The sequence below is a fragment of the Onychostoma macrolepis genome, chromosome 07 (assembly GCF_012432095.1).
Source record: "Onychostoma macrolepis isolate SWU-2019 chromosome 07, ASM1243209v1, whole genome shotgun sequence".
Lineage (NCBI taxonomy): Eukaryota > Metazoa > Chordata > Actinopteri > Cypriniformes > Cyprinidae > Onychostoma > Onychostoma macrolepis.
In genome coordinates this window covers 19,089,093-19,108,667 of record NC_081161.1, presented here as the reverse complement: position 1 = coordinate 19,108,667, position 19,575 = coordinate 19,089,093, and the positions used below count along the sequence as shown (strand labels likewise).

The 19,575-nt window shown below is 35.8% G+C and overlaps 1 protein-coding gene across 7 annotated transcripts in view; it reads left to right on the top strand.

The window, feature by feature from the left end:
• The window catches only part of b4galnt4b (beta-1,4-N-acetyl-galactosaminyl transferase 4b), a 99,456-nt gene that overhangs the window by 54,911 nt on the left and 24,970 nt on the right, over positions 1-19,575 (top strand). For all 7 annotated transcript variants that reach the window (XR_009272136.1, XM_058782654.1, XM_058782653.1 and 4 more), the window contains 2 exons: positions 6,310-6,388; positions 18,712-18,778. Coding sequence is in view for 6 of the 7 variants with exons in the window: in XM_058782654.1 (XP_058638637.1) it covers positions 6,310-6,388; positions 18,712-18,778 (146 nt within the window). In the remaining variant the exon portion in view is untranslated. The remainder of the gene's footprint in view (positions 1-6,309; positions 6,389-18,711; positions 18,779-19,575) is intronic.

Sequence of the window (19,575 nt, the reverse complement as noted above, 5' to 3'; positions counted from 1 at the left end):
AAATAAATCAAGGCTACAGAGAGAAATGCAATGTGGCACATGAGTGAGTGGTCTGAATTTAATACTTTTTAAAATTTTATTTAAACTAGGCTGCTGTTGACGTGTAAATTTGCACATGGTTAATTTGCAGGAACCATTTTTGGAGGTTAAATGATGGACATCAGTATTCCCTTTCTAATAAACACTATAATCAGAAGTGAGCACCACAAGACATAAGGTGAGGTCTTCAGACAAACTTTCCACTTTGCCGACATTACACTGGAACACTCCATTTGCTTAGAACAAATGTGACTGTTCTGATATAGATTAAAATATAGAGTAAAATAGATGTAAAATATAGTAAAATATAGAGTTAGAGTAATGCCATTTGTTTTCTGTACACTGTCATCATACTCTTAAGTGAATTCTTTTTTCACTTATAAATAGATGGAAAAAGCAGATTTTGGTAGAATTAAATAGCAGTTGTTGGATTATGCCATTTATCTTCATGTAAAAGCAATATTTCAAATGCATCTACAACATTGGTACAAATAATACAAATGCAGAATCTGCTTTTGCTCATGTAGATTTTGCTTATATAGAAGTCTGCCCTTGTGAGTTGTTTGACATCTCAAACAAGCTTACTGTGTTGCTACAGCAGTCTGTTGAGAGTGTGTTCATGTGGGCATTGCCTGAATACGCTCTTTCTTTATCTCTCTCATCACTCAGTCCTATTCAATTATTGAGCAGAACACTTTCAGATGGAGCCAGGCAATTAGTCAGCCAATTAAAACTCCATTCTGTACCCCCTTAAGCCTGTCTCAATCTAGCCCTGATCTACTGGCCACTCCTTTCTTTTGTAGTCTTAAAACATTTATTGACTTGAGCTCTCAGTACACAGGAAAAACAAACTGCCATTAGAAGGACAACAAACACGCACGCACACACACACACACACACACACACACAAATGCTTGTAATGCTGATTGCTAATGCTCAGTTGATTTGGTGTGTACAGGTCTCAATAAATTAGAATGTCGTGGAAAAGTTCATTTATTTCAGTAATTCAACTCAAATTGTGAAACTTGTGTATTGAATAAATTCAATGTACACAGACTGAAGTAGTTTAAGTCTTTGGTTCTTTTAATTGTGATGATTTTGGCTCACATTTAACAAAAACCCACCAATTCACTATCTCAACAAATTAGAATACTTCATAAGACCAATAAAAAAAAAAAAACACTTTTAGTGAATTGTTGGTCTTCTGGAAAGTATGTTCATTTAATGTATGTGTACTCAATACTTGGTAGGGGCTCCTTTTGCTTTAATTACTGCCTCAATTCGGCGTGGCATGGAGGTGATCAGTTTGTGGCACTGCTGAGGTGGTATGGAAGCCCAGGTTTCTTTGACAGTGGCCTTCAGCTCATCTGCATTTTTTGGTCTCTTGTTTCTCATTTTTCTCTTGATAATACCCCATAGATTCCCCAGGTCTGGTGAGTTTTCTGGCCAGTCAAGCACGCCAACACCATGGTCATTTAACCAACTTTTGGTGCTTTTGGCAGTGTGGGCAGGTGCCAAATCCTGCTGGAAAATGAAATCAGCATCTTTAAAAAGCTGGTCAGCAGAAGGAAACATGAAGTGCTCCAAAATTTCTTGGTAAACGGGTGCAGTGACTTTGGTTTTCAAAAAAATACAATGGACCAACACCAGCAGATGACATTGCACCCCAAATCATCACAGACTGTGGAAACTTAACACTGGACTTCAAGCAACTTGGGCTATGAGCTTCTCCACCCTTCCTCCAGACTCTAGGACCTTGGTTTCCAAATGAAATACAAAACTTGCTCTCATCTGAAAAGAGGACTTTGGACCAATGGGCAACAGTCCAGTTCTTCTTCTCCTTAGCCCAGGTAAGACGCCTCTGACGTTGTCTGTGGTTCACGAGTGGCTTAACAAGAGGAATACGACAACTGTAGCCAAATTCCTTGACACGTCTGTGTGTGGTGGCTCTTGATGCCTTGACCCCAGCCTCAGTCCATTCCTTGTGAAGTTCACCCAAATTCTTGAATCGATTTTGCTTGACAATCCTCATAAGGCAGCCGTTCTTTCGGTTGGTTGTGCATCTTTTTCTTCCACACTTTTTCCTTCCACTCAACTTTCTGTTAACATGCTTGGATACAGCACTCTGTGAACAGCCAGCTTCTTTGAATGTTTGTGGCTTACCCTCCTTGTGAAGGGTGTCAATGATTGTCTTCTGGACAACTGTCAGATCAGCAGTCTTCCCCATGATTGTGTAGCCTAGTGAACCAAACTGAGAGACCATTTTGAAGGCTCAGGAAACCTTTGCAGGTGTTTTGAGTTGATTAGCTGATTGGCATGTCACCATATTCTAATTTGTTGAGAGAGTGATTTGGTGGGTTTTTGTTAAATGTGAGCCAAAATCATCACAATTAAAAGAAGCAAAGACTTAAACTACTTCAGTCTGTGTGCATTGAATTTGTTTAATACACGAGTTTCACAATTTGAGTTGAATTACTGAAATAAATTAACTTTTCCATGACATTCTAATTTATTGAGATGCACCTGTATGTGTACATAAAATAAGTCATAGTAGGAGAGATGTCGGGGATTCTTTCCTAGTGAAATAGTGTAATGTGTGACGCACAGTTGCCGATAAGTTGTGTACTGTGCAGTCAACTTCATGATACCCAAACGGTTTGCAGTGTGAAAGGAACAGCAATCCGACGACTTTAAAAACCGTGTAGTGTATACATGGCATAAGTGGAATTGTGATGGACATCCTAGGGAAATTGGCTTCTTGAACAAGAAAAAAAAAGTAGGGCAAGACTAGATTGTGGGAATTGATTGGATCGTTGGATTTTTGTCGTTTTCTATTGCTGCAATCTCATGTGAGTGACAGGTTGCTGGAGGGATTTTTGTCCTGTATCACACAGCTGATCAGATACTAAAAGAGACGTCGTTGTGAGGGCGAGGGGAAGTTATTGTAGATTACAAGGGCACCTTCATTTAAAATAGTAATAATGATGTTGAATAATAACAATAATAGAATTGTCGATTTTGATTTCATTGTGACTGTAAGATTTGAAGAACAATTGAATACAATTAAAGGTAACACTTTACAATACGGCGACACTAATGTGCATTAATTCATGCTTAACAAATGCACAGATAATCATGAGTTAATGTGTAACTCATGAAGAACTAAACCATTTATTAATAATTACTGCATCAGTAACTAATGAACATTCTATATGATTCATAGTTTTAAGTAATCAATAAATTGTTATTAGTTAAATGTGTCATAATGTATTAATTCCCTAATGACATATTATACTAACTAATAGTATTAATTCATATGTTAATTACCACAATGGGTTCATTTCAAGCATGCATTTCAACTTCCAATTGTCTGCTTTAATTAATCATTAGCTAATGATTTGCATGGGTATCATTATGGTGTGACTTTACTTGTTGAGACACATGACTAACTAATTAAAAATCTATAACCACAGTGACATATTACTTGACAATTAGTTAATAGTTCTGTGCCTCAACAAGTAATATAACATAATGACACCTTTGCAAATCATTAGTTGCAGACAACTGGAAGTTTAAAAGCATGGCTTTGAGCCAATGTGGTAATTAACATATAAATGGACTTCATTAGTTAATATAATAAGTTATTAGGTAATTAATACATTATGACACATTTAACTAATGACGATTTATTGATTACTTAATCTTTGAATCATATCGAATGTTCATTAGTTGCTGATGCAGTAATCACTAATAAATGGTTTAGTTCATCATGAGTTATACATTAACTCATGATTATCTGTGCATTAGTTAAGCATTGTTGAATGCATATTTGTGCACCTGCATTGTAAAGTGTTACCCAATTAAACACATCTTTTCCACAAAGGCAGTTGTCTTTGTAGCACAGCCTTCACCTTCTCATGCTGTCACAGTGAGTTGCATTGCAATATGAATTGTACTTGGCTGATTTAATCAAAGCAACTCCAGAAAAACATCTAAAGAATAATCATGTGTCATAATACAAGCTCCTATTCATGTGTCTGTCTGTGACTTGTCTTTTCTAAGATGAAATCATCTTGCTAAAAGAAATTCAAATCCTGTGGTCTGTTTATACATAAAGATAGATTACACAAGTGTTTTCACCCAATTATTTGGGAAAAAGAACCTGCAGTAGCATTTCTGAGTTTAGAAAGGTGTTTCTTTGAAATTTTCTTTAACATTGGGTGACTTTTGCTAAAACATTTTTTAACAAGCACATGTCACAGCCTCTCTGTCCTTATTGCTTATTTTGATACTGTCACCATAGCTTTGTATTATTATGTTGACTTGTTTTATTTTTAATCAACTATTCAACTATTGGAAGTCACCCCTAGAATGCTTATCGTTTGCACTTTATTTTAGTGTGAAATGAATGTAATGTTTTCAGATACTTTGCATGTTGACTGATTAAATTAAAATGTATTATAGGTTTTATTTAGATTAAATGCAGATAGAGGCAATTGCGTTTTTTACCCAATTAGGTAGGACATAAATGCATCTTTATATGCAGTTTCATAAAATTGTCTTGAAATATGTATTATATACTTATTATACTGTATTGAAATACGGTTAAAATGTACTGCCAAATGTATTGACAAGCAATTAATGTTAAATAAAGTGTACTGTAATGTGATTTCAGTAACAGTTTAGATTAGGGAATACTACTCACTTTTAACCAGTTGCTTATTAGCATGCATATTACTATTGTCAGTCCTCTGTCGTGTGTGTCATGTGTTCCCGCCTCTTGTTTCCATATTTGGTCATGTTCCTGTCCTTGTTCTGTGTGATTATTAGTTTATTCAGTTCAGGTGTGTCTAATTATCAGTAATTGTCATGTGTATTTAGTTCATGCCTGTTTAGTTAGTTTTGGGTCTGGTCTACTCATTACTCCCCGGTGTTCCTGTCTGTGTCTGCCTTGCCTTGCCTTGTCTTGCCCTGCCCTGATGTCTACATTAAAGACTATTATTTTGAAGTTTATCCTCGTCTCCGTGTTCCTTGTTCCTCCCTGCTGTGTGTACCATGACAACTATCATATGTGACCCTGGATCACAAAACCAGTCTTAAGTGTCAATTTTTCGAAATTGAGATTTATACATCATCTGAAAGCTGAATAACTAAGATTTCCATTGATGTATGGGTTGTTAGGATCGGACAATATTTGGCCGAGATACAACTATTTGAAAATCTGGAATCTGAGGGTGAAAAAAAAATCAAAATATTGAGAAAATTGCCTTTAAAGTTGTCCAAATGAATTCTTAGCAATGCATATTACTAATCAAAAACGACCTTTTGATATATTTACAGTAGTAAATTTACTAAATATCTTCATGGAATATGATCTTTACTTAATATAATAGTGATGTTGGCATAAAAGAAAAATCTATAATTTTGACCCATACAGTGTATTTTGGGCTATTGCTACAAATATACCCCAGCGACTTAAGACTGGTTTTGTGGTCCAGGATCACATATTGGCTGTTTATTAGTCCTTATATAGCACATATTAATGCCTTATTCTGTATGACCATGTTTCAGATCCCTTAATCCTACCCCATCCTGCCGGTACTGACACTCGAGTCTAAAGGTCCATTCACACCAAGCATGATAATTATAAATATAACGATAAAGACATAGTTCTAAAAAGCATTCTCAATATTAAAGAATAGCAGTGTCCACACCACAACTATAACAATAAAGGCACAGAGAAACGATATCGTTGGAATCACTCCCAGAACGATTTTTTTCCAGCTGATGAACGATACAGACATTGACAGCCAATCAGAATCCATCCTGCTGTAAGGAGCTCGTGAATTTAAAGCGGCAGACGCGCGCACGCTTAGAATAAACAGACGATATCGTGTGGACGCTAATACCTTTATCTTTATAGTTATCTTTATAGTTATCGTTCTTGGTGTGAATGGGGCTTTACTCTCTAACCATTAGGCCACGACTGTCCCTTTAACTTAACTAGTAATCTCTGTTTTTCTAGTTGTTGAACAAGATCATAGTGCTTCTTTGAGTAGATGAGAAGGCACCTTAGGAATTCTGTCACTAACAATGTACACGTCTTCCAGTGCCCTATGGTGCAATGTGCATTTTTCATCTTCGCATCTGCCACTGTTTTTCCTTTCCTCATCTGGTCTGTCCCTCTAAAGCTCTCTGAGAGTGTCCACTGCCCTCTCTTTCTTTCACTTTAATTCTCCTCTTTTCCCCCCTCTCTCCCTTTCTCTGCAGTCTCATGTCCTCGCGGCGATACTACTTTGAGGTTTTGCACAAGCAAGATGACAGAGGTTCAGACCATGTGGAGGTGGGGGTGAGTACAGAGCCAGAATTTGGAAAATTCTGGAAAATTGGTGAAGTGTCACCAGTGGAACTTCAGTGAAAGTGTCAATAAAACATACACAAAGTCATAGTGTGTAGAAATGGTATGTAAAACCTTTTTCCTGATATTGTTTTAGTCAGGACATTTTGCTACCTTTTAGTATCCTTTCCATTAGACTGCCTACCAGGCAGAGCTTTTTTAATCATTGTACATTTATTTTTAAGTAAACAGACTGAAGTATGGGATGCGTCATGAATGAACTCTATGTTTAAGTGGTCTGCTACACTTATGCTTCTATAGCCTTATACTATTTTCTCTGCCTTTCAGTTATTGCATTATATAAAGCTGAATAAGTTGAAAGATGAGAAATGTGGCAAGTTAGTCAGGGAAACACTTTCCATGACCTGCTTCACTTAAATCCACAAAACACATTCTTGGTAATGGCCAGGTCAGAATTATCACAGCAGTACAAAACATGTTAAATTTAGTAAAAATATAATGGCTATATCCACAGCAAACAAACATCTACCGGCCCACTACTTTTGTAACTCATTACTCGTTAAAACATTTATAGATGTCGCTGACCATTACAATATTCTTGAGTTATATAACAGCCTTAAGCTCTTTGATATACTGATTATGTCTGGAGTGCACCCAAAGGATGCAGAGTTTAACCAGCACATTTCAGTAATTTTATTATCTAAAAAAATAGAAAGTAGAAGACAAACAAAGAGAGGCAGTGAGACAGAGAACGAGAGAGAGCTGATAATGGAATAGAAAACAAATAGATTAAAAATAGATTAGATCATTTTGTGTTCTTTCTCCTTTAGAGCAACATTCAATAGTTAAACCTGAGAATGAATAGAATCTCCTAAATGGAAACATAGTTTGTGAAATAAAATGAATACAATTATAATAAAACAAATAATAAAATGAATAGATTGTTAATACATTTCCATCTAAGCCCCTTAAATACTGTTGCACCCTCTGTCTCTCTCCCTGCATATAAATGTATTAGTGCTGTCAAACGATTAATCACATCCAAAATAAAAGTTTTTGTTTACATAATATGTGTGTATACTGTGTATATTTATTATGTATATATAAATACAAACACATGCATGTATATATTTAAGAAAAATATGCTATGTTTACATATTAAATATATTTATATATAATATAAAATATAAGAATATAAATATATAAATGTATATACATGTAAATATTTTACATGTGTGTGTGTTCATATATACATAATAAATATACACAGTACACACACATATATTATCTAAATGATTTTTTTTTTTTTTTTGGATGTGATTAATCGCGATTAATCGTTTAACAGCACTAAAATGTATATTTATATGAAATGAAACATGTTATTTAACATTATTTAATTTGTTTATTTTTCCTCTTCATTATTCCACTCCATTTTCATTGTAAATATGCTTATTCTAAGCTAAATTTTGCTTTATATTAAATATAAATAACAAAAGAGCAGGAAAATGGATCAGCTAAGCATGGGGTACTTCAGGGTTCTGTGCTTGGCTCTCTCCTCTTTTGGATTCAGACAACATCTCTGGGACCAACTGTATCATTCAGGCACATGGATTTTCCAGTAAAATCAGACCTTTCTTACCTAAGCATGCTGCACCACTCCTCATCTAGGCTTTAGTCATCCCTAAACTAGACTACTGCAGTGCTCTTTAATCCAGCCTTGCTGTATGTGCTGTATACAACTGCAAATTATCCAGAAAGTGGCAGCGGTGGTCTTCAGCGAACCTGGCAGAGCATATTAATCTTACCAACTCCATCAGAACAGCTGAGTCCTGATTCTACCATCAAAAAAAGGTCTGACACAGCTCTTAATGCACTTACTTAACTGTACTATTCTCTTTCTGTTGTTTCAAAGAGTCACAGGTTCTCCCCTTTATTTCTCTACTGGCTCGTAATTTTCAGGTCAATTCTGGAGCTTTGTATAACAGCACTTTTCGTTCTGTTTCCAATGATGCAGTGCATTTTTTGTAGTATCCCTCATTTGTAAATCACTTTGGATAAAAGCATCTGCTGAATTAATAAATCTTAAATTGCATAATCTAACATAGCAATTATGACTAAAGAACAAAAGTGAATTCATAAATGTTTCAGGTTAATAAAGCTTTCTAATCTCTGCTTCTTATGATGCTTTTCAGAATAGTGGCCTCATTTGTAAACTTAAATATGGCCTCAAGATGGCTTCATCTCTTTGTGATGGAATCTTTTGTTGAATTATTAATCTGAATGTAAAACTTTGACTAAAGTCAGTCAAAGAAAAGAACAAACTAGACAACTGAATAACAGTACAGAACAGTGAATTAAATTCAGTTAGTTTGACCCTTTTATTTCACACATTTGACTGCATGATCAGCACAGGGTACTGATAGTGAAGCTGTTAATTGGAAAGAAAGGATTTAGTGTAATTTTCTATAGATGTTTCACTTCTGCTCAGAGTATGTCAGCTGAACTGTTACACTACTTGCAAGTCTCAGAGACTGGACATTTTTATCTTTAAAAGAGTATTAAAGCTGTTATCTACATGCAATGCTAATGTGAAAGCGATCCCTCCTGCACAACTTTCTTTGTACCACTTATAAAAAAATTTTTTTTTCAAATCTGCACTGCACAAAACTTTCAGTGCCTGGAGGCTGAGAAGGCCCAAGATGACGCAGCTGTGCTTCACTCCTTATTTAATGTTCACTGCAGAGTGCTGGAGAAGAGGCGGTTCAAAGACATGAGAGGAGCCCAATGAATAAATGCATTGAACTTGGAGGTATTCTCAGCTAGAGAGTCAACAGGGACCAGACACCAAAAAGCAAAAACAGCTAATTATCTGTGGCAAACACAGGAATTCATTTATTAACCAAACTGCAGCGGGCTAGTCTGTGGAGTTCACTGGAGATGCTTTAGATGTTCGATGTTATCAGGCTCACTGCTTCTTTAGCATTCTCCCCTTTTCCCAATTTCACCGATAACACATTAAATCAGAAAAGGTAGGCTAACCTCTGTGATGTGCACATGTGCTTAAACTTTTCATGGTTGCACCCAACGCCAGAGTTATTCTGAGCCTGATTAGCATTTTAACAGAATCCCCAGGCTTTGTAGGGACAAAGAGATCTAATAAAGCCTGTCTGATGTAGTCTGACCAGAAACTATCCAATATGGCATTTGCAGTATGGGCTATTATGGAAGGTGCTGCCAGTCAGCAGTGAATGGGCTCAATTTTATTCATAGTCAAGACAAAAGATAAATAAATCTGTAGATGATGCAATATGTGCAACATCATGCAATCTGCACATTGTTTTCTAGGAATTGCAGTGTGTTTGCCATTGACTGTGTATAGTTATTTGTGCAGAAACAGATGAAGCTTTGTAGAAATCTTTGCTACTTAAAAGGATCATGTACCTTGGGTAGCAAAGCAGGTTGTTTTATCTCCTATTTTCTCATCACTACAAAGAATCTAATGATTATTTTTAGTCATACATGCAATGACAAAGAACAGTGTTAGCAGCACAGCTAGTCCTTGATCGGTGTGTAATACTGCTTCGGTGTGTGTGACCGTGCATGATTGTTTGCATGGGCATATTTGTGTGTGCACGTGTGTGTATTATGTCACTGGGGGCAAACAGGCATCTGTGGCTCCTCAGATCTGACATTGTGCTGCAACTGCACTCCATCGATTCCCAAAAGGCAGATCTGACCTTGAGAAACACAAGCTGTGCAGAACAACAGGGTGAATACTAAACACTGAAGAAAACTGATTCAGGTGTGTGAGATGTTTACAGTATGTTGTGTGTGTCTAAAACTAGCCCTCATTAATGTGTTGTAAGTAATGGTATGTGTGTTAGATGTTTGATTCTGGCATGTAACAGGATTGAGTCTTTGTCAAGATTCCTTGATGGTCAAATAAATCATTGATTTCATAATTGAGTCAAATAATCTTTTAAATGCTCATCTTTTGAGTGTGTGCTCATGACTAATTAGTATGCAACGACAGTGAGTTTGATAGACACTACTGCTCTGTTATGTACCATTTTCTGGGTCTGAAACTGTCAAACTATAAGCAATGTCGACATCAAACTGCTCCAAATTCAAATTAATTTCTCTATTTTTTTCTTTTTCTTTGTTCTCACTTCCCCTTTCCATTCTTCTCTCTATCTTTGTTCAGCTGTACAGTCTGAACTGCTGAAAGCCATTGTGTAGTGTGGCATTGGTGTGTGAATGAGAGAGTGGAAGTGTGTGTCTGAAGATCAGTTCGATAAGAGTTATTGTTATGCAACTGCTAAATGACCTCTTGCGTGAGAGTGGCCGAGAAGTGATGTTGTAATTGTAGAGCCTCTTTATAAGAATTGCTACGTGTCTGTATATCCCATCTATTTCGAGAGCCAATGCCATCCCGGTGCATTGTGAGGGCAAAAGCAGAAAAAGACAGGGGAGGGTGGAGGGTGATTCACTAAGAATGGATTGTGGCTGCTGATAGTGCCATTTATGTGCATGCGCTTTTACATTGTTTAAGCTCTCGATTTACTGAAGGAATTATGCAAATACATATCGCTGCAAATATGGCAAAAAATCTGTGCTGAACACAAATTGTACGGCACTATTTCAGACCTTGCTTTCTGAATGCAGTAAACTACCACAATCTGGCATGCTTTATTGCCACTGTACAACATCACAACATTAGGTTGAATAGCTGTCAGCTGTTAAATTTAAGTACACAATTAGATAATACCAATTTAGGTCAACCAGTTACCAAGCAATGCTTAATTTTGTTCAGTCTGTGGTGTAAAAAGGTCACATTAGCAATTAAAGAAAAAGCACTTAAGAAAAACATGGTCAGGTCAAAGTGTCTGAATAATTTTTGGTTCCAATTTTTTATCAATTTTACTGGTAGTCCACTGTATGAAGAATTTTGGAGTATAATATTCATTCATAATATGTCACATTTTACTTTATTTTGCTATCCTCACTGACCTATTAGTGTCCTGCACCATTTAGTATAAAAATATAAAAAATTATATCTGGTGTCTGAATAATTTTTGGTTTGACTGTATGTATATACAGACCACAAAACCAATTTATGTAAATATTTTTGTCGTCTGACAATCTGACAATATTTGGCCGAGATACGACTGAGAATCTGGAATCTGAGGGTGCAAAAAAAAGCAGCTATGCTTAGCAATGCATTTTACTAATCAGAAATTAAGTTTTGATATATTTATGGTAGGAAATTTACAAAATATCCTCATAGAACATGATCTTTACTAAACTAAAAAAAATTACATTTTGAAAAATTGTGGAAACTGATAAATAAATATTGGCTCAACAAATTGCATCCCAATAATTGTCCCCAAACAAAAAAAAATGTATTGTAGTAATTTTAGCTGAAGGTCTGAAGTTAAAATTAAAAATATACATTCACCGAACATAATAAATTGTGCTCAGCCAATCTTTCAAGCAGAAGTGAAAAATCTGTGTTAGCCGAACAAGCTTTGCAGCAAAAAACGCGTGTACGCATGCGCCTGAAAGAAACCGTTGCTGTAGTGAATTCAAATTCCTGTGCGTGCATTGTTGCCAATTTAGCAATTTTGTGTGTAACCTGCGATTGTTGATCAGATAGTATACTGTAAGAAAATTGGAAAAGATACTAGTAATTTTCCAGGACATTATCCATTATCCATTGTAACCCTATGCTATAACCTCGAAAACACAATGCGAACTTAAAAACGCAGGTAAAAACCAATTCGGAAAATTCTTTCATATTAACATTGTAGGCTGTGCCTTATTTTTTACAGACTTTTCTTAGAGTGTAGCATACTAACTAACTACTAATACACTGCTTAAAGCATAATTGTTGAGAATGTGTAGTATTACTAGTTTACTAGCTGTTAAAAGAATACTTAAATTGCAATCATTCAAAAATGCACAAGTGTTCAATAATTCAATGTATTTAAAATACAGTTATTTATATTTTAATATTATATTATGCATATTATTTTGCAAGCAAATTATTAATTAATTACCAATTATAAAATAATTAACAAATTAACATATATAAAATATATAATTTTTGATGTTGTGACACAATTTTGTGTCATGATTACACAATGACATCACAACATCATTTAGCAACTTTTAGCAACAAATCGACCTCCCAACTTTCTCTGAAAATTAGTTGGCAACACTATTATGCGCGGGAAAGCGAGAGAGCGCAGCCGATGCTGAAGGGTGACAGAACATCATTTACAGACGGATTTTCTATCATTAAAGTTATGGTGAGTATACTGAGTTTTGTATTTATTAAGTCATGTTTCACATTGTATTTTGCAGAATAACAGTGAATTTGTGCCTTTACTGGTGTCTTGTTGGCGTTTATAGCCTAGTTTAGCCCGTACTGGTAGGACTCGGTAGGGGTGTAGGCATGGCTTGACGTTTGAGCTTTGGGGGTGGGGGTGGGGGTGGTGGGGGGATGCTAAATACATTTGAGCATTTCTGTAGTAAACGTACAAAGTCACAGTCCGTGTACCATTAAAAGCAGTTTTACTATGATTAGAGCAGCGTGAGGTTGCCATGGCAACCAGATACATTGCACGCAAATTACTTGTGAAGGCTGCGCTGTCTATTTCTGCTGCACTAGCAATACACACATTGAATAGAATGCACCATTAATATGTTTGCCAACAGAATCGCAAAGTAGCGTTTAAGCAAATCAACGAGTGAATTACCCACTGCTTTAAAACAAATATCTGTTGGACATTATTCAAGTTAAACGCACTGGCACACAAACACATTTAGTAACGTTAAATCTTACTGAAAATGGCCGATTAAGCAGTTTATATTCTGAAATATATTTCTAGGTTTTGTTCTGTGTGCATTAAATTACATCTGGATGTAAATGGTCCTTTTCCAGACATAAATGTAAAACACTGAGCTGCTAATGGAGCATCCTGTGGATACTTGTAAAGTTGGTTTTATATTCGCACATTCACAACATTCACACATTTCTGCGTTCAATAACTTTCTAATTATATATGCAATAAAGTAATTTTTTTGCAAATTCTAATCAGCGACATCATTGTCAACCTACTACATTTTTTTCACAATCGATCAAAAGGGGGAGGATTGTTTTAATGTCATGCTTACTTGCGAATATCCGCTGAATGTCCATTGTAGTGTGGTTAACAAAGTAATTGAATGCAGAAGTCCGAATGTACCAATATAAAACCAACTTTACCCAAGTCCTGTGGATCACAGGTTGTATGTTGTAAAAACCCCGCTAAATATCCATTCTTGTCATTATGCAACAGGCAAGCATAGGCTATTATCCACCAAAATGCAGATTCGTCACGCGCCAACTTCTTAGGCAAATAAGATAAAATAAGCCATTAGTAAGTTTGATTTCTGTTTATTAAATTATTTACAAAAAATAACAGTAAAATATATTAAAATAACTACAATTATGTGCATATTTACTGTTGAGTTTAAAACATTATTAATTAACAAATATTTAGTCAAATCTTTCAATTGTTAGGGGGGGCAAGGCCCCGCAATCAAATCCCACATCGTTAAGACAACAATTACAATATCATCACAGACGAATATATATATATATATATATATATATATATATATATATATATATATATATATATATAGTGAGGAAAATAAGTATTTGAACACCCTGCTATTTTGCAAGTTCTCCCACTTAGAAATCATGGAGGGTCTGAAATTGTCATCGAGGTGCATGTCCACTGTGAGAGACACAATCTAAAAAAAATCCAGAAATCACAATGTATGATTTTTAACTATTTATTTGTATGATACAGCTGCAAATAAGTATTTGAACACCTGTCTATCAGCTAGAATTCTGACCCTCAAAGACCTGTTAGTCTGCCTTTAAAATGTCCACCTCCACTCCATTTATTATCCTAAATTAGATGCACCTGTTTGAGGTCGTTAGCTGCATAAAGACACCTGTCCACCCCATACAATCAGTAAGAATCCAACTACTAACATGGCCAAGACCAAAGAGCTGTCCAAAGACACTAGAGACAAAATTGTACACCTCCACAAGGCTGGAAAGGGCTACGGGAAATTGCCAAGCAGCTTGGTGAAAAAGGTCCACTGTTGGAGCAATCATTAGAAAATGGAAGAAGCTAAACATGACTGTCAATCTCCCTCGGACTGGGGCTCCATGCAAGATCTCACCTCATGGGGTCTCAATGATCCTAAGAAAGGTGAGAAATCAGCCCAGAACTACACAGGAGGAGCTGGTCAATGACCTGAAAAGAGCTGGGACCACCGTTTCCAAGGTTACTGTTGGTAATACACTAAGGCGTCATGGTTTGAAATCATGCATGGCACGGAAGGTTCCCCTGCTTAAACCAGCACATGTCCAGGCCCGACTTAAGTTTGTCAATGACCATTTGGATGATCCAGAGGAGTCATGGGAGAAAGTCATGTGGTTAGATGAGACCAAAATAGAACTTTTTGGTCATAATTCCACTAAACGTGTTTGGAGGAAGAAGAATGATGAGTACCATCCCAAGAACACCATCCCTACTGTGAAGCATGGGGTGGTAGCATCATGCTTTGGGGTGTTTTTCTGCACATGGGACAGGCGACTGCACTGTATTAAGGAGAGGATGACCGGGGCCATGTATTGCGAGATTTTGGGGAACAGCCTCCTTCCCTCAGTTAGAGCATTGAAGATGGGTCGAGGCTGGGTCTTCCAACATGACAATGACCGAAGCACACAGCCAGGGTAACCAAGGAGTGGCTCTGTAAGAAGCATATCAAGGTTCTGGCGTGGCCTAGCCAGTCTCCAGACCTAAACCCAATAGAGAATCTTTGGAGGAGCTCAAACTCCGTGTTTCTCAGCGACAGGCCAGAAACCTGACTGATCTAGAGAAGATCTGTGTGGAGGTGGGCCAAAATCCCTCCTGCAGTGTGTGCAAACCTGGTGAAAAACTACAGGAAACGTTTGACCTCTGTAATTGCAAACAAAGGCTACTGTACCAAATATTAACATTGATTTTCTCAGGTGTTCAAATACTTATTTGCAGCTGTATCATACAAATAAATAGTTAAAAATCATACATTGTGATTTCTGGATTTTTTTTAGATTATGTCTCTCACAGTGGACATGCACCTACGATGACAATTTCAGACCCCTCCATGATTTCTAAGTGGGAGAACTTGCAAAATAGCAGGGTGTTCAAATACTCATTTTCCTCACTGTAAATATATATCATTGCGGTATACATTATCCTGTATATCGCAAAAACCAAACAAAACACGGCTAACTTACAGAGTGCACGATTAAATTAATGTTACGTGATGAAGATTAGACTAGTGTGCGTGTGCATTTACAGTGCGTTTTTTTTCATTATAAGTTAATATTAAAGGGACTTGTGTTTAGACACATTATTGCCTGTTTTGCTCTATTTTGCCAACAAAATCATTCATATCAAAAACTTTAGGAGCCGGCTGTCCTTAATTTAGTATCTTAAGATACCAGCACAATAACACACACAGCAAAATATTGTCCAATTATCATTATCGATAAAATCCCAGAAAATATTGAGATAATTTTTGTCAATATCGCACACCCCTATCTCTCAATTACCTAAAGTTATTGAACTAAATTATTTGTATCTCACTTTATGATGAATATATGAAATGTATGAGACACAAGGAATGCTTTTCTGCTATAACTATTTTTTTGTTCCCATTAGTGTAACCCACCATTGCTAGGTCTGAGCTCACGAGGCACCATTTGTTGTAGAAAAGGAACCACTATGAATTTCACAGTGAGTATTTAACAGTAGTTCTTATTGGATATAACAGCTCTTAGATGTCATTTGTGAGGAGTTGCTTTATTGAAAGCTGCCATGAGACATGGCTCGGTGTAATGTAGGCTGCTAATTCTAATGTAGACTTATATTGACATTGCTATTTTATACTTTTTTTTTTACAGAGTACAGAGCCATTGGAGAACCACACAACTGTAATGAAAATGGGAATTCTTGAAATAGTAAGCAGCAGCAGTTGCACTTCAAGGACCCTGTCAAGTGTGCTGAATGTCTCCATTGGAAGAGGAGGTGGTGCTTGACAACTTAGGAGACTTTGTAAATGCATTTATTATACTTTTTTGGATTTTATTGTATTCACTCATCCTGGAGTACAACAAGGACTAGGGTAGTTTACCCAAATATGAAAATTCTGTCATTAATTACTTACCCTCATGTCGTTCCAAACCCGTTCAAATTAAGATATTTTTGATGAAATTAGTTTGATGCAATTTTTGATGAAACAACGGTCTTATTGATGTGGAATGACATGAGGGTAATTAATTTGATGGTGTTTTTGACATTTTTAATATGTGAATGTATTTGATGTTTAATGTTTAAATAGTTAAGACGCAGTTTCATGAGATCTTATGATTATTATTATTTTATGGTGTTTGACATTTTTTGCATATTTGTGAATGTATCAATGTATAAGGTGCAATTCATCAGCTTTGTGTATCTTATGAAAATTAAAATACATGATTTTGTAAGGTATACTGTGTAGAAAATTTCAGTGTATTTATAGTTTTAAGGTATTTTCTCAATATTGTTGTATATTTCATTAAAAGCATTCAAATGTGGCAGTGTTTCATGTGTATCATCAATTAACTTTTTTTTTTTCCTTTTTCTTTTGGGACAACGGGGAATAAACAATTCAGTAAGGTTGCTTTAGCACTATACATTTACCAATATACATTTTTAAATGATGTAAAACAAAAAATGTATGCTACTACTATTTAAAATATTTAATTGGGCAAATAACATGGTTTGGTAGACTTATTTTTTCCCAGTTGGCTCAACATATTTCTCATTGAATCAATGTTAACAGACTGTTGCCACAATTGATAAAATTCAGTTAGCAGAAATCAAATTGGGCCAATGTAATCAGTCACTATAAAATTTTGAGTTGGGGAGGTCTGAAATTTTTTACAGTGTAAATATCATAGATCATTTTGACCAATATGCAGGGGCATAGTATGTGGGGGGAACAAACCCCATATTATTAAACTACTCATGACCACCTTTACTATAATTTATAACGTTTTACTGTAGGCTTATTTATTGTGGTCAATTTTGTCTAACTTGTAGAATTTATAATAGATAATCTGTTAAGGAAATAGATTTTCCCCTATAGATTTATATTACAACTGTGGCATATTGTTTCTAAAGGCTGTTGTTTCTCATAACAAATGCAATATAGATTAATAAAAAAGTCATTATTGGCCTGGTAATGATTAATAGGCTAGCCTGATTATAACAAATGCTACAGTTAAGAACTAGGGTACTTTTTCATAAGAGCAAGTACAAGTCAGAATCGAGAGCCAATGTGTTCTAATAATGAGTGATGGAAAAACCTGGCCTTCAGATATTCCAATGATGGCATAGATTAAATCATTAAGAGCCTGATGAACTGTTAAGGAGTAATAAATAAACAAAATCAATATAAGAAAATGTTAAGTTAGATTGACTTCCCATGTCATGTTGAATTAGAACATTCTATCAAACTATAGCCTAAGTGTCAATAATATAAAATACATTATATATCCTATGTAAACAAGTAATTGTTAACTAGCCTATTACTTTATTGCAGTTGCACAATCAACCAACTTTGCATGTGTGGTGGATAGCACAAAAGACCATTTTACAAAAATAAACATTCCACTTCAACCCCCCCAATGTTCAAACCAAAACTACGCCATTGCATATATGTATGTGTATATATAACATTCATTGATTTTTTTTTATTAAGATGAGCTGCAGGTGATTAGTGAAAATTAGTGGTAAATATTTGCTTTAAAAAATACGTATATTTATTTTTTTTATTTCGTTAATGTTATTTGGTTCATTTGAACTGCATGTGGTTAGAGAATAATTATTTTTATGATAAATTTGTAGGTGGTTAACAATCAATATTTCAGTATTTTTAAATAGAAAAACTAAAAAAAAAACAGGTCTACATACAAAGGAATAAACAAGCAACTAAACGAGACACAGGTGAACTGAATTGATAACTATGGAAACAAAAAATAACATACTTAGAAACCTCGCAAACAAAGAAACAAGAAATAAACAATGGGAACTAGAAAACACGAGCAACATAATGAAAAGAACAGGAAGAGTACTCTTGAACATAAAAATGACGGTTCATTGGTGAATCATTCATTTTATAATTAATTTTATTTTAATTTTACTTTCTTTCTCTTGCAGTGGAGACCTTTCCTTCCTGGGCTGAAGTATGATGTCATTGACTCAGCTTATATCTCGTTGTACACAGGTAACTGCTCCTAAAAATACATGTGTGCATTTCAGGGAAGATAAAACAGAAAATGGAAGTGAACTCTCAAGAGAACCATTTACAAACTCTGCCTGTTCCAGTCATATCTGAATATTGCAGTTAATATTCACAGCCTCTGAACATTACAGCTTCTGCTGTTTGCGTGAAAATTGTCATTGTACTTATATTTGAATGTAGGCAGTGGCAACTAGGTAATCACCAGAAAACACTTGCCCCTGAGCGTCCTGACAGTCAGCATATACTTTGTGTTCCTTCGCATATCGTCTTATCAGGCATTACACATGTTCATACGTTCCCCTTCAAATTACTGCCATTCATCAAGGGAGCTGATTTTAATTTACACATGCTTTAAAGAGGAAGTAGAGACACAAAGTGAGAGAGGGACAGTGAAAAAAGAGAGAAAGACAATCCCCATGGCCCTCCTTTGCTTCGTTTACATAATTATTTGAGACGAAAGCAATTTTTCGATTAAATCCTCACTGTACTTAACAAGCTGAGGGAGAGGGGGATGTGCATTAGCTTCCATCGCCATCCCACACAGCTCACCAGAGAGTACGAAGCCAACTCCAGAGTGTCCTAATCATTAATCACGCAGACCACTCCCTCAAGAAAGACCGCACCGCATGTAAGGCATGCACACACTCTCTCGCTCCCTCTCGACATGTCATCAGGGAGATGCAGATGGAGCGAGATCTCCTGGGTGGTTTGGCTTTGACTGCGTTTCTGCTCTGTTAACAACAGATACAGTGTATGGCGAGCTGTCAGTTATCACTGGC